General features: G+C 33.5%; 1 protein-coding gene across 1 annotated transcript; it reads right to left on the reverse strand.

Moving 5' to 3' along the window:
• Positions 1-863: 863 nt before the first annotated feature.
• LOC149188227 (protein FLX-like 3) lies at positions 864-1,568 on the reverse strand. The gene is made up of 2 exons (XM_089409895.1): positions 1,367-1,568; positions 864-1,146 (listed from the first exon to the last, which is right to left on the reverse strand). Exons 1-2 carry the CDS (start codon positions 1,531-1,533, stop codon positions 864-866), a joined length of 450 nt encoding a protein of 149 aa, XP_089266021.1. The 5' UTR covers positions 1,534-1,568.
• Positions 1,569-16,861: the final 15,293 nt, after the last annotated feature.

Genomic DNA, 16,861 nt, shown 5'->3' on the forward strand with positions numbered 1-16,861 from the left:
GCTTGCCGTTTTTTTCCCTCCCAGGATTGTTAGGGTTGATTGGACGGTCCCATCAATCCTCCTTAGGCTTTGGGCTTCAACAATTGTGTCCTAGCCTATATTTGTACAATTATTATTTTGTTGTATTTTATTGAAAGGCCACGACCATTAGCCGCAATTCGTGCTATTAATGTGATGGTATTTTGTATATTTTCCGATTTGCGAATTTGGCACATTTATTTACTACGCATTAAAGAAACTTTGTTTGTAATTATGGAATTTCTCTTTTAATGATACAATTGTATCAAAGAACGTTATCTGGGTGCATTGATATTTTTAGTCCCGGTCGTTAGGCACGGTATTATAGTAATCAAATATCTAAGTTTTTTCGCCGTTTTATTTTTGAGGACTAATAAAATTCTAATAAAATTTTTGGCTATTTTATTTCGGGAGGCCTCTTCCCCAGGGGAGGAGACAATAAGTATGGATATTATCTCGTATGTATTTTTCATATTTCTCAACCGCAAATTAATGCTAGCATTAGTTCACAATATTAAATGCTATCTAGTTATTTAAATTATAAAGCAAAATAAGGCTGTATCATTTATAATTTAGCAGCGATATGGATAGACCTATTAGCCGTTAATCGCCTCAATCATTCTAGCTTGCTCGAATCATCACATCTGGCTGTTACTGTGCCTCGCTGGAATCATCGAGACATCTGGATGTTGGCTTTCATGACATCTGGTTATTGGTGACTAGTGACAGTTGCTCACTAGTGACATCTGGCTGTGGGGACTAATGACATTTGTGCATATTTCTGGAGAGCTCTTAAGAAGCATTGGCCGAGGAGAGCTCTTAACCAGCACAAGAAATTGATATGTTCATCGAACCACCCCAGCTCCACTATGCGTTATTGTCAAGTCATTCCTTTCTGTAGTAGATTGGGGATGGTTATGATCCCTCCCTATCATGTACCTCATTGCTACTGGGCTGAAGCAGATCTTACTACCGTTTATCTGACGCCTAGTTACCACAAGAACTAGACTTTCCTTCTTACCACCTTTCTGGAATTGCTTCATGGCCATTGAAATCAAGTTTTTCTCCATGGCCTGACCCTGTTCTAGCTGGTCAACACGTGCCTTCTTCTCATATTCAATGGCAGTTCTGTAATTATACATTCAACAGTAGAATGCAAAAATACACTCATCATGTTAGGAGTGCTTTACAGGTTAGAATTACAAAACAAATCAAAAAAGAACTTTTCAAAACAATTTGGCAATTCAAATGTAAGAAACGCAAAATAGGTATGACATGCATATGAGTAGTTGCATAATATTATAAATGGACATTTGAATAGCTACAAGAACTACAAGAAGTTTACTACCTTTCTCGTTGTAGCTCCTGATGCAGGCTTTCTATCTCTGCCCTCATTGCACCCACCTGCTGCATATCAACTCGTGCTCTTGCCAAATCTTGTGGGAGTGCTTGCACCTGAGCTGTCAATTCTTGCCTTGCAACACCCATCTTCTGATTATCTGCACGCAGCTGCATAAGTTCAGCTTTAATTGGCTCATTCGCATGAAAATCTGCTTCTAGCTTCATGGATTTGTCATACAACTCTCTGAGTTGGTGCTCTTTATCAGCCTGCATGTTACCAACTACATGATTCAAGTGTTGCAACTCCTGCTGCACGGCAACAAGTTCTTGTCGTAAAGCTACATGAGTGGCAGCAAGCCGCTAGTTCTCCACAAGCAATCCCTGAATCTCTTGATGCTGACCCGCACGCTTCTCCTCTAATAGTGCAGGATGTGGAGGTAGAGGGCCTGGTCCTCTTCCATAATGCCTCATCCACTAATGCCATCGACACTCAAGCCATTTTATGAAGCAGCATATGGCCAACTTACCATCCATCAACTTACCAAGATGAGGGTCTTACCACTTCTCTACATGAAATTGAAATCTGTCTTTCGTATCCAGGCTCAGGGGTTTTCATGCATACAAGTATCTTTGGTAGCCAACCTCAGGTGTTACCTTGGTGTTTAAACATGTATTCACTCACAAAGTCATGTCTTACCTTTTTGCTGCAACATACCTCGGTGTTTAAACAAGTATTCACTCACAAAGTCATGTCTTACCTTTTTGCTGCAACAAACAGTAAAATAAGTTCATTTCCAGAAATGCATATCATTCTTTTTATATTGGTCATTTTTAATATTATTTTAAATGAATAAAACTGGTGGAATTTTGATCATAGCATCTTACTCCAACTATCTAGGAGTATGACTCACTAGATCTTCGTATTCAAATGCCACTTGATGACCATACAAAACCACGAATCATCCCCCACTTTATATTCTGAATCCTTTTATCTAAATATTATTATAAATATGGTTTTTTAAAAGCTTGCCATGTTCTATCATGTAATAAAACTAACGAGTTATTTAGCCAAGGATTTTATTATCTAGGCTCTTTTCCTCATAAACAACTTGCGGCAAACTGTACTGAGGCTATAATTGCTCATTAGTGAGATTTGATTTATTCATTTTCTTTGTGTTGCTATGAGAATTGAAATAATTGGTTGTTGAAATGATACTTCCTGTGATTTTTGCAGTTGGTAATGGGATCTTCAAATAAAGTTGTGTGTTCTACAAAGAGAGCAGAGGATATTGAGATTCAGCCACCTCGGCCTAAAAGGAAACCAAGGCATGCTTACCCTTGTAAAGTTGCAGATACTTCCCATCAAAGTGGATAACCATCAAGTAATGAAGGCGATGTATTTCATTTAGTTGTCTCATCTGTGCCTTCATTATAATGGCATAAGTGTCTTTAGAGACACAATTTTATTAATCTGAAAAGAAATTACATAATAATTTTGCTAGAGTTTACACACACACACCAACTCAATTGCAATAAGGAGAATGAGCTACATATAAGCTTAATTTCCTAACCTATTCTAGTTATGGACTACTTATTAAATTAACAAGTGTCCATTTACAATAAATGCCATTCTAACCAATCTATTAACTCTACTCCTAAATTGGAGCCTAAGATATGACATTATTCTAGATGTCATATCTTTTACAACAATATTCTATTTCTAAGTGTCTCCAATATTTAATTAAATATTCTAAATAAATAAATATTCTATCCTAACTTTGTGAACTATGAATTTTGTATTTTGGATCATCTAACATTCCCCCCTATGATCCAAAGATACATTACAACAAATACCAAGTTCATCTCTGAACTTAGTAAATTTGATCTTGCCAAGTGGTTTTGTGAAAATATCATAGACCTGATCTTCTGAAGGACAATAAACTGCTTTGATGATGTCCTTGGAAATGAGCGATCTAATGTGATGATACTTGGTGTCCACATGTTTTGTTTTGGAATGAAAAATTGGATTCTTGGCAAGCTTTATGGCTGACTGGCTATCGATGAATAATGATGTAGCTTCTGCTTGAGGAATGCCCAAATCCTGCAAAACTCTACGCAACCAAAAAATTTCACATGTTGCTTCCCATGCTGATATGTATTCTACTTCGACTGAAGAAGTTGCCACTATATCTTGTTACTTGCAACACCAATATACCGCAACTGACCCCATGTTCATTAAATAACTAGAGGTTGATGCTCGATCATCAATACTGTTAGCAAAGTCGGCATCTGAAAATCCGCCAAGTACAAAGTTTTTAGTCTTGTTGTAAAGAAGACTGAAATCTGTTGTTCCTTGGACATATCGTAGAACCCTCTTGGTTGCATTCCAGTAGTTGTCTCGTGGTTCCTGCATAAAATGTGAAAGAATACTAACTGCATAAGATAGATCTAGTCGAGTTGTTGTCAGATAAATCAAGCTACCAATCAACTGTCTATAAGTAATGTTGTCCACATTTTCCTCCCCTTCAAATTTTGAAAGTTTCAAGTTTTGTTCCATGGGGGTAAGAATGGGCTTGCAATCCTGCATTCTGAAGCACTGAAGAACTTCTGCTACATACTTACTTTGAGAAATGAAAATATGATTTGGATGTTGGAATACTTCAACTCCAAGATAGTAGTGAAGTAGTCCCAAGTCTGTCATCTTAAAACCTGCATGTAACTCCTTTTTCACTTGTACAATATGATTATCATTGTTTCCAGTAATGATCAAATCATCTACATAAGTTACAAGAATCACCAGATTGACCCTCTTGACGTACATACAAAGTATCATCAGATTCACTTCGTTGAAAACCAACTTTCTGAAGGTATTCATCCATTTTGGCATACCAAGCGCATGGAGCTTATTTCAACCCATATAAAGCCTTAATCAATTTATAGATTTTATGTTCTTGCCCTTCAATTTCAAAACCTGGCAGTTGTGCCATATATACATCTTCCTGTAAATCTTCGTTGAGGAAAGCACTCTTTACATCCATCTGATGAACTTTCCATCCTTTTTGTGCTGCTAATGCGAGTGTTAAGCAGATGGTGTTCCATTTTGCTGTAGGAGAAAAAGTCTCCTCATAATCAATGCCTTCCTGCTGCACAAAACCTTTAGCCACAAGTCTAGCTTTGTACTTGTCGATTTCTCCATTTTTGTTGTACTTAATTCTATAAACCCATTTGCATCCTATGGGTTTAACATTTTGAGGATAATCAACAAGTTTCCAAGTGTTGTTGTCTTGAACTGCCTTGTATTCTTCAATAATAGCTTGTTGCTATTCTTTATATTTTACTACCTCTTTGTACGTGGAGGGTTCAGTAAAAAAATTTGTGATTAATGCAAAATTTCCTTCATTCCTAGTGGACCCCCTTGTTCCTGTTTTATTTTTCTCATCGGGCCTTACATCTTTCAAAAGCTGAACAACCCATTTTGGCAATTGATGTTCACTTATTTTAGATTCTGAAATGTCACCATCATTATAAAGAGGATTAATGTAAACCAAGGTACGTTGATCAACTACAGATTCTGGGGGCGAAGAATCATTGTTAGAAGAACTATTGCTACTAGGAGATTCTGATGAATTTCAAGAAGACCCAGACTGTGTTGGTGAAGTAGATAGACTGGATGAATCATCTTCAGAGGAAGGAAAATCAAGTTCATACCAATTTTGTGAATTTGGTTGACTTGGATTGTTTCCTTTCCTTTTATCTCCTTTTGTTTCCAATTTTTGAAGAAGATGTTCTATTTCTTCAGCACTCTTACTCTCAGTTTCATCAAAAACTACATCTCTGCTAAGCCTGTACCCTTTCTTCTCATTCGAATATCCAATCATTGTGCATTTCAAACTTCATGAGTCTAGATTATTTCATTTTTCTTTTGGAACTAAGGCATAACACACGGAACCAAAAACCCTAAGGTGTTTAACTTTAGGTGTGAAACCAAACCATGCTTCATAAGGTGTGATTCCATCCAAAGAAGCAGTGGGATACTTGTTCCTTAAGTAAACACCTGCATGGATTGCTTCTACCCAATAAATAGGACATAACTTTTTAAAGTTAACATAGATCTCGCCATTCCTAACAAAGTGCAATTCATTCTTTCTACTACTCCATTTTGCTGTGGAGTATAGAAATTTGTAAGATGTCGTTTGATCCCATTGTCTCTGCAATAATTTTGAAATACATTTGAAGTGAATTCTCCTCCATTTTCAGTTCTAAGAGTGCCAATCTTTTCCTGGACTTCATTTTCAACAAGTTGACAAAAATTTTTAAACTTTTCAAATGCCTCTGACTTATGCTTCAAGAAGTAAAGCCATGTCATTCTACTGAAATTGTCAATAAGGAGTAAGAAATATTTGCAACCTACTAGAGAAGCTTGTAAGGGTCCACAAATGTCACTGTGTACCAATTGCAAGCGCCTCTTTACTCACCATGAGCTTGTTGGGAAAGGTTCTCGACTTTGTTTTCCATAAATGCAAGCTTCACATCATGCATTTTCTTTCTTGAAGGTAGGAAGCCCCTTAACCATTCCTTGTTTTTGCAGTTGAGAGAGACTGTCAAAGTTTAGATGTCTATATCTCACATGCTATAATCTGATAGGTGAAATGTTTGTGCTCGCTACTCTTGCAAAGTTAGAATTCCTTGAAATAATTGTTCCTTTCATCCTTAACAGTTTTCCATCTTCGTATCCTGTCATCATTGTTTTCATGTTATGTTTGGTTGAATTAATTTTAACTAGGCCATCCTCCAAAACCACATGATGTCCATCTTGTCGGATCGAAAATAAAGACAACAAATTCTTTTTAAAGTTGGGTAAATACCATACATTTGAAATCAATCTTTCTCAAATGTCAGGAAGATAAAATTTAATGACACCTTTTCCATAAGGAGTATGTTTTGTATTATTGGCAAGAAAGATTGAACTAAGGTGGCATGGTTAGAATTTCCAAAAGAAGTCTTGTCGAAAAGTCATGTGTTGAGTTGCTCCTATATCTAAAATCCATGCATCTTCATAATCACTTTGAAAAAAGGTGGAAACTAATGCTGCTGATTCTGATCTTTGATTTGATGTGAAGACATATTCCAAACCATCATTATCTTGATCAGTGGCAAACTGAGCTCTGTTTTGATGGAACTATGGAATTTTCTCAATGGAAGTTCTACAATCTTCTGCAAAATGGCCCACTTTGTTACATCTTTTGTAGACAATTTGATTCAAGTCTCTGCCTCTTCCTTGATACTGTCCTCTGCCTCTGCTTTGACCTCTGTTTTGAGTTGGCCCTCTGCCTTGAATTTGACCTCTTCCTTGAAGGTTGCCTCTATTTTGAAAGTTTCCTCTGCCTTGATTGTTTCCTCTTCCTTGAAATTTTCCTCTATTTTGGCTTCTTCCACGACCTTTTCCACTATATGCTCCTGGATGTGGATGGAAATGTCCTCTTCCTTTAGAATTGTCAGTTGATGATTTACTTGTGCTGGCTTCTGTGAAGAAGACATCTTCCCCTTGTTTCTTCTTCCCAAAAGTTTTGTCATGTTGAGCTAACATCTCACTTAGCTCATCAAACTTTAATTTATCTAACTTTCCAGTCACTTGTAGAGTTTCCAAAAAATGAGTGTAAGAAGAAGGCAATCCAGCAATTAGAATTATGGTCATGAAACTGTCATCTACTAGTGGAAATCCTGCTTTTACTATTTCTTTCTTAATATTTTTAAGCCTGGAGATATACTCAAGGACATCTCCCCTTTCAATTAGTTTTTGTTGAAGCAACTTAAGTTGTAGATCAACCTTTTTTTATTTAGGTTGCGTATCAAATAGATCTTTAAAAGTACGCAAAGCAGTCCATGCATCTAAGGCATTTTCAATATGAATATACATCTCATCATTAACTGAGGACTTTATAAGAGCTAGCGCCTTGACATTTTAAACCTCCCATTTTGCAAGTGAAGCTACATCTGTGGGTATATTAGGCTTAATGTCTCCATCAAATATGTCTTTCCACAATTAATTATATATGAGAGTTCTTTCAATGAGACGTTTCCATGTTTTGTATGATTTTACCCCTTTCAAGCTTATCATAATCAGAGAACAGATTAATTAACTTCAACATTGTAGTTTTGAAGCTTTGTATAAAAAATAATCAAGCACAAGGAAAAGATAAGCATCACATAAGACGAAACACACCACGCAAAAATGATCTATCGGGGCTTGGCCTTGACCCTCATATAGTCGTTGGAGGAGAAAATTGACTGAGCTTTTCACTTGGCTCTAGTAAATTTCTCTTAAAATTTTACAATGAAATATTTCAAAATTTGACTGATTTACAATCCTTGCAATGTTTGATGCAAAATTTACTCTAACCCCCCCTCAAAGTAAAAAATTGCTTTGAGTTACAATGTCATACTTATCTCTCCAAATAAAAAATTACAAATAAAATCTCCTTATTACACCAAAAATTTGCTGGCCCAAACATTTACAAATAATAATTCCCAAAATACAAAAAATAATCACTCCAATAAAAAAATACCCACCCACCTTATTACTCCATTACAACAAAATCAATTTCAATAATACTTATCTCTCCATTTAAAAAATTACCATTATTCCTTATCTCTCCATTAAAAAAATTACCATTATTCCTTATCTCTCCAAAACAATCCTCACTCTATTAATAAATTCTAATTCTTTTAAACTCACGTTAAAAAAGTGAGTTAACCTCATAACCAATATGGAACGTTTTGCTGAATAGAGGGAGCGCCATTCCACCAGTCAAATGCATCCTTGCATATCATAACTCCTTTATCATTTTAAAATCTACACATAGGTTTTAGTTGACAGGACCTTATTTGAAAGGTAAAGAAAGAGAGGAAGGCTCTCTAGATTTGTCTTGCATTGATAAAACAGTTAATCGGCTTCACTGACCTGTTGCGAAATTGTATTCGATGGGAAGATCCCTTGCAAACTGAATGATGTTCGCGCTGAGTAATCTATTATCGTTGGGCTTCTGCTTTCAGAAATGAAGTGATTCACATTGTTTTATTGAGATCTTCGGGGCCGAAAATGGTGGGTTCTCTGGTTGTGTCCATAGTCATTATTATCAATCATTTGTTGATCAATTCAAGGGAGTTTTCTAAGAACTTGTAGAGCTAGAATCTCCTCTTCACATCAGCTGCATTATTGGAGCTCCGATACCACAATAATGGCAGAATTGTCCTTAGACACTCAATTTTATTAATCGGAAAAGAAATTACATAATAATGTTGCAAGAGTTTACACACACACACCAACTCAATTGCAATAAGGAGAATGAGCTACATATAAGCTTAATTTCCTAACCTATTCTAGTTATGGACTACTTATTAAATTAACAAGTGTCCATTTACAATAAATGCCATTCTAACAAATCTACTAACTCTACTCCTAAATTGGAGCCTAAGATATGACATTATTCTAGATGTCATATATTTTACAACAATATTCTATTTCTAAGTGTCTCCAATATTTAATTAAATATTCTAAATAAATAAATATTCTATCCTAACTTTGTGAACTATGAATTTTGTTTTTTGGATCATCTAACATACTGAGCCTGGGAGATGGACCTTGCAAGGTATTTATCCACCATATTAGAATTAAATATTGTTTCTGATTCTTTTGCAGGAATACATACACAATCGGTTTGCTTATATAGTCAGATTCCTAAATGTTGAATTTTGTAGTTTGCAGTACCCTGATAGGTATTTTTCTACTTTACTGATGTATAAGCCTGTTCTCCTTTATAGTTCCCATTTTGATGTAGATGGTTGTTGTCTTATAGCATTTGTTTTAAAACTATTTGAATGATATGGATCTCATATCAATTGTACTAATGCAACAATGTGCTCGATTTGATCAACACAATGCAAATACAAGGCTTTCTAACAGTGATTGAGTTTCAAAATGGAGTCACCTAGATTGAACAGCTCGCCATTGAGTCTCAAGATTTTCAGCCAAACAATGTTCATCTATAATAGTGAAGGGTCAAATACTTTCTCTACTGAACCAGCTGTAAGTAACAATCAAGGAGATTTTCAGGAATTTGTTCCAGTGCAACAAGAAACCAGTCCTTTGAGGACTAAAGCCAAAAATCAAATACTGGATGATGGAACTGAAATCTTACACGGCTATAGTCTAAAATCTCATACCACTACTGTTGCAAACACTATCTTAGATTCTTGATCTGTATCAACTGTAGACAAGGATTCCAGAGAAAAACCAGACTTAGACGAACAACTTTCCAGTGAACTAGACACCAATTCAAGTTGTCTAACTAGAAATCGGACAAGATGTTTAACACGAACTCAGTAACCTGGACTAAATATGTCAATATAGGTAACTTAGCTCTATGTAAGCTTATCTTGGTGTAGACTAGTACCTGTTACTCCATGCACTAAGTAATTAAGCTTTTCATGTAGAAAAAAGTTGATACAACAATATCCATGTTACCTCCTAGAGCTCATTAATCGAGTATTCGAAATGCAGGGACACATATAACTTGAACATGATACCAATAGTTTTCGTTTCACCTACAACAACGAAAACCTGTGGGTCCTAGATTTCTTCCACTCGCTAAAAAGAGACAGAGACAACTGGCAGGGACTTGCTGCCTCTGCAACCCTTCTTGTTCAATTATGAAACCTGCTATGTCCATCCTCTATGTTTGTTTAATGCAACTGATATGGTTTCATGGATGGTCCGATTGTTCTGAAAATTCGTCTTGGCATAAGATTTCATATGGGTATTCATTATTATTGAATTACTCAGAAAAGTCATTTTTGCTTTCGATAGTCGAAATTCTTATATACCACTGTTAATTTTGGTGATTTATGTTCATTTATGATTTCGATTTATGTTTGGAAATTATCACTCTACTAAAGACAATTATGTTCCCCCTTCTAGGTTTCCTAAGTACTTTGTTTGTTTAGTTTAGTTTTTTTTTGTTTGTTGTGTTTTTTTGCTTCTATATAATTTAGTCTGAGTTTATTTTAAGTACTGAGTGGGTTTACCCCAGTTTTCTTCAATTATCAAAAATATTGAATTTTGTAAGGGATTTCCCATACACCGTGGGTTTCTTCTTGAATGATATTTTAGTGAGATAGCGGTTGGTCTTTGGCTGTTGATTTTGTCGTCATGTCTCATGCACTAACCCAAATCTCTTATAAATTTATGTCAAATTCTACCATTATTAACTTCTATCCATGGGGTCTTCACTAGGGAGCAATACCATACCACATGCATTCATATTGGGGGTAAAGGGTTTTTATATTGATAGATATAAACAATTGAGCTCAAAGTTAATGAAAAAATATATAGGGGTATAAAAATTTGTAAATGAAAAAATAGATAACTACAATATTTAGTGAAAGTAGGGGTTTTCTAAATTGGGAAGGTGTATTGGGATTGTATTAGTAGGGGGTTAAATAATGTGATTTTTAGAGGTATTTTCCAAAGTCAAATTAAGGGTATTATTTAGTATGCCATGAACACACATGATATGTAAGAGGTTCATTGAGTGAAGTCTCGTGCTTCTATCTTTCCTTTCAGTTATGGACTCTAGGTTAAATAAACAGTCATAAATATTTTCCTTTAGTCTGCACAACCGTTTCCTTTAGTCTGCACAATCGGTTTTAGTTCTGGATATTTCATTTCAACACAAACACATTTTGCACAGTTTCCTAAAACATTTCATAGTTTAACAGACTTGATCACAATCCCTAACTTATTGACCAACAAAAGAAAGCAAACTTTTACAATACTTGTTTATTTTCCTCATTTACTTACTAAGCTAGCGACACTATCACAGAGGAAGGAATGCTCCACCAAAACTACGAGACTAGTCACATAAGTGAATCTCCCTCTGAGCCAACTTCACATCCAGGATAGTTCAGAACAATGATCTGCAAAAATTCAATCCCAATGACTATTTGACCCCAACCAAATTGACTATTTGACCCCAACCAAACTTAGCCTAGGGTTCTCAAACTCAGTACACAGGCTTCAGTTGGAATTATACTAACCAACCAACTCAAGAATTCCACACATTGACAATGTTATGTCAGTATTTTTTCCAATTTGTAGTCTCTCTCTCCTTTAGGTTGTCTCAGGTTCCTCAGGAGTTTTATTCTCAAGGAGTTTGGGAAGGTATCCGCCTTGCTGATAATTGTTTCCAACTACTTGGAATGTGAACTTTCTTAGCCAACAAACCATTTCCAACTACATGGAATGTGAACTTTCTTAGTCCATAATTGTTTCCAACTACCTGGAATGTGAACTTTCTTAGCATTACTTCCCAATGTGACTTTATGCCTAACTGCATAAAACATTTATGCATTTAATATATTAAAAAAATATTTCCTATTAATAATTATTCTTCCTTAACCTGGCCCATAAAACAAAATAGTTTCTTTCTTACTTGTAGTAAATAAATATTTAATTTATTAGGTGATATTGCATTCTCTTTTCAATTTAATTTAGAAAATGTTATAAAATAAATTAAAATAATATATATATATATATATATATATATATATATAATTAGTTTTTGTTTGGTGGATATATAGTATTGGTAAGCATATTGGCCTATGATATTGTAAAAAGGCTTATAAGATGATTAAGAAAGATTCTTGCAAAATATGAGTGAACCTTATATTTAAGAATCTTGTTAAATGATTTTTTTAAATGTATATTTATTTAAATTATATATTAATTCTTTAACAATAATAGTAATAATAATAATAATAATAAAATTATAGTTTAGTTATTTTTTATTTTTTTAAGGTTTGGTAATGTGAAAATGAAGTGTAGTAAGTGTTTTGATGTCTATTAATATTTACTAGCTATTTAAATTATATGGTTACATTAGTATTAGTGGAAATCTAATTTGAGTGTGATAATAATTTATGTCCACTATTACATCAATATCATATTTTAATATTTAAAATAATAAAAAGAATTAATAAAATAAATCCAAAAATAATTTTTTAAATTATTTATGCTTCTTGAATACACTTATAAGTTTAAAATAAAAAGTAATTATATAATTTTATTTTCTTTTCCGTTTAATAAAAGAAAATATAAATAAAATTAAAATAAAACACAAAATAAAATATTTGAACTATCAAATGAGTGATGGATTATTTTGAACTATCAAATGAGTGATGGATTATTTTATTTTTGTTTTGAATCAAATTAAAAGATGTTATAAATTAATCTAAAATAAAACATATAAAAATTATTTTAATTATGAAATGAGTCATGGTTTTTTTTGGACATATGGTATTGATAAATGTGTTGGTCCTAAAAAAAATCTTTGTAAAGGGACTTATTTATAGATTAAGAATCTCCTAGGAATGAATTTTATACTTAAGAATCTTATTACTTACTTTTTTTTAATGTATATCTCCTTAATAATAATAATAATAATGATGATAATGCTCAAGAAAAGAAAAATAATATAATTGGGATTCTTCAAAATCTTGTTTCTATGATCAAAGAGAAGGGAAAGAAGTGCTCCAAAATCACTATAGTTGCACTAACTTAATAAGGCAAAAAGATTGAAAGTGTGATAGATATTGATAAAATCATGTTATATATATTTTTTATGCATGTAAATATTTTCTAGTTATTTAACTTATATAATTCTTTAATAATAGTAATTTGTATGTGAAAACCAATAATAATTTTCCCCACAACTCAAAATAATCTCAATTAAAATTAAAATTTTATATTTAAAATTATAATAATTTTCTTATAATAAAATAAAATAAAATAAAATAAAATAATATAATATAATATGATTTCTTATAATAAAATAAAATAAAAACCTAAATATATTTATCATTCTTAATAATACTTGTAAGATTTAACTCTTCAATATCTCTTCCTATATCTCTACCGACCTCGATTTTACCAACTTTATTTTAAAAAGGTTTCTACTTTAAATCTTCAATTTAAAAAGATATTTAGTACTATCGACGGGACAAATTCAAGGATAAAAGTGTATTTTAATTTAAATAATTTTATTCGAATGTTTTTTCTAAGTTAAAATAATTTTTCTATATAAATATATACTTAATATTATTTTTTTTAATAAATTTAGATATCGTTTAAAAAAAATAGTTATTGTTTTATTGACCTTTCATACAAATATCTATTAGGTCACAGATATAATTTGTACTAACAACACAATTTGAAATTTTATTTTATTTAAAAATAAATAAAATATTATTTATTAAATATATAATAATGAATTAAAGTTATTAGAGGTACTCTCTTAAAATTTTATTTTATTTAAAAACTAAAATATTATTTATTAAATATATAATAATGAATTAAAGTTATTAGAGGTACTCTCTTAATTAAATTAGTTAAAAAATATAAATAGTATTTACACGTTTGACTAACCATAGGGAAAACCTATTCATCCAAAATATTGATTTTTAATCTATATAGTTTGATCTAGGTTTTTAATAGACATGAGAAAAATGATCTCATATAAGTGTATATTTTTACTATACTACTTATTTTTATTTTTATGAAGACTAATAAGCTTGGTTATAGTAAGACCAAAAAAATAGTAGTTAATTATCACAAACAATTCTAAAACCAAAAGGTTTTAAGCATGAGGTGCATGAGTGTTTGCACTAGTTGTTGTGAGGCTCAGCCTTTAGTATAAGTACCAGAACACATGGATTTGATATCTTTCAACTAAAAAATTCTATCTTTTAATTAAATAAGAACTTATTTTTAGGTGCTTTTCTTATCTTGAATAAATTTTCCAACCATTTTTATCGTTTGCCAATACAATTTAACAAATTTCTAATACTTCATGTCTGTAGTTCTAGAATTGCCTGCATTTGGCACCTAATTTTGAATCTTATCATATGCATCCCAGTCATGCATGGCATTATGTTCCAGCTAGATTTCTCCTTCAACAATGAACATTCATTCCTGTATCTATAAAGGATTTTGTTCCCAATACTCATTGGTTTCCCCCTTGCTAACATCTCACACTCTTGAGCCATAAGGTCAACTTCTTCCTCTGTATCCCGTGCAACCACATCAACATCTTGGCATGATCGAATAGACCCCCCCAAAAATCAACATACCCATAGATAGATCCCGACATAGACCAAGAGGAATATGCCTAATAGGTTGAGGGCTATTAGAGAAGGTAAGATAGGGTTGGAGGGAACCAATGAAAGGCTAGATGGGAAAAAAGGCAGGAGAAGAAAGACCCAATATACAAATACTATTTAGAAGAAGCGATGCGACCGAAATACAAATCTTATTAATGAACCATGATGACCCAACAATGCAAACACATCACTAATGATGGCATGATCTTGTGCATCAAATAGATATTTTGTATTTAGGTTTGGGGTACTAGGTCCTGTTGAAGCCCCGGAAATCAGGTCTACCACAAGGGGGATACCCGCTCGGTCCGGACCTTGGTTGGCAGCTCCTTATCCATTTGGTATAGCGGGTCCGACTGGGGATATGGGACCAGTTTCCCAATCTATGAGTGTGTGTGTGTAGATTTTGATGTTCCTGATCTAACAGTTCCTAATTAAGATATTCTAATTCTAACTTTAATCTAATGCTATGCTATTGTAATCTAATAAGCAACAACATCTAAGTCTATACTAACCCGGGATGTAATTATTCTATTATGCGATCTAGAAAGATTTCAAATAACAACTGGTAATAAAGATCATTCAGCTATTATGAGAAAGGAAATCAATAAGGATGAACCACTTCGCATAAAAGGTTAGACGAAACAATTGTGAAAAACATATCGCATAATGAGCTATTCATACATTAAGCATAAATAAATAGCTATCACCGTACAAAAGTGCCAAATGATAACTCAGGCATTCATGCAATAATACATAAACAACTAAAAACTGTATATCACTTTAACACATAAGCAGAAATGGTCAAGAGATAAAAGTACCATTTATGACTAGTCCTACTCATGAGCTTCAAGCAACAATGATTTATCTCTCTTTGCTCTAACATCCACTAAGAGTACAAAAGTACAACATCAGTAGCAGATATCAAATGCAAACATCAACAAATCATGTTCCATTCATTCACCAAAACCTCCTCTGAGGGTGCAAAAGTGCATGTTCTGAGGACAAGTTTTTGATAAATTTTTGGACCCTTCTCTAAATGCATGAGAAGGGTTTAAATACTACTAACTAAATAACTTAATTACACAGATTCAGGATACGTTTTAAATGACCGCCCTTTTTCTAAGCAAAAATAAAACAAAACTATTTCTAAAAATTAAATCTAATATCTAACTATTTCTGCATTTGCTCCTTAATGTTGCAAGCATTCAGTATTTGCCTGAGTAGAGTCGGCTGACTGTCTTCCGCTTTTGGTTGAGCTAAGCAAACAGAATTGGTAAGATCTGGCACCATCTTCTCAGCAAAATCAATGATATACTCGAGAGTCATCCTCTGACTATGTGGCTTTATCGCGTATGCCCAGTAATAATCTCAGTTCAACTTGGTTAACCCTTTGGATTGCTTCTGCCTTTTCTTTAGCTTTCTGTTTCCAGTTTGTTTTTTACCATTTCTTTCTTGCATTTTTCGGGCTTACAGGTGACTGAGCAGTTAGAGGCTTTCCTTCTCGAGCAATTTTCTCAGCGATGGGAAACTGCCTCAGTTCTTTGATCTGGGCTTCTCTGATGCATTTTTCACCTTTTGTGCCTCTTCATCTTTATCTGGTATAAAGCTTCAAAATTTGTAAAACTAATGACCTCGTGAACTCTTGACCCTGAGCATTAAACTGCCTGTTGATATCAGCATCATTCAGTACTCATTTAGCCATGGCTGTATATGAAAGATCTGTAATGGATGGCTCAACAGCATTCTGTGAATCTACGGCTCTATTGCATGCGATATCCGTTTATGAGGGCGTCTTTTCTCTGTCTTTGAACATTGGAGCTTTACCCTTTTTCCTCATAGCTTCCTGCACATTGCTTTGTGTAACTTTTGTTTTTCGTTCTTGCAGTTCACAAGTGAGGAGAGAGTAATGATAATAAATAATGACAGGAAAGCTTTAAATGCTACGGATATGCAAAAACACTCCACCTTACGGGAACTGGCTCTTCGAACAACACAAAACCATATTTTATTAACAACTGGTGTATAATTCATTAATTATCATTAAAGCATGTATCCAGTTCTTGGTTTATGGAAAACGTTTTCTTGAATATTGAGCCAGGAAAATCTGTGATGGAATGTTTTTGTGATCTGCATCGCAGTATCGCATTACTGCAATTTTATCATGCTTTTCTATCGCAAGGTTGCTTGATCGAAATATCGCAAGGATGTTTGATCGCGCTATCGCAAGGATCGCAGATCGCTTAATCGTTTAATCATTATGTGTCCTCCATGCAATTTTACGAGATGC

Source organism: Pinus tabuliformis, chromosome 3_1 (assembly GCF_031772625.1).
Source record: "Pinus tabuliformis cultivar Carrire ecotype Pingquan chromosome 3_1, CPIR1, whole genome shotgun sequence".
NCBI lineage: Eukaryota > Viridiplantae > Streptophyta > Pinopsida > Pinales > Pinaceae > Pinus > Pinus tabuliformis.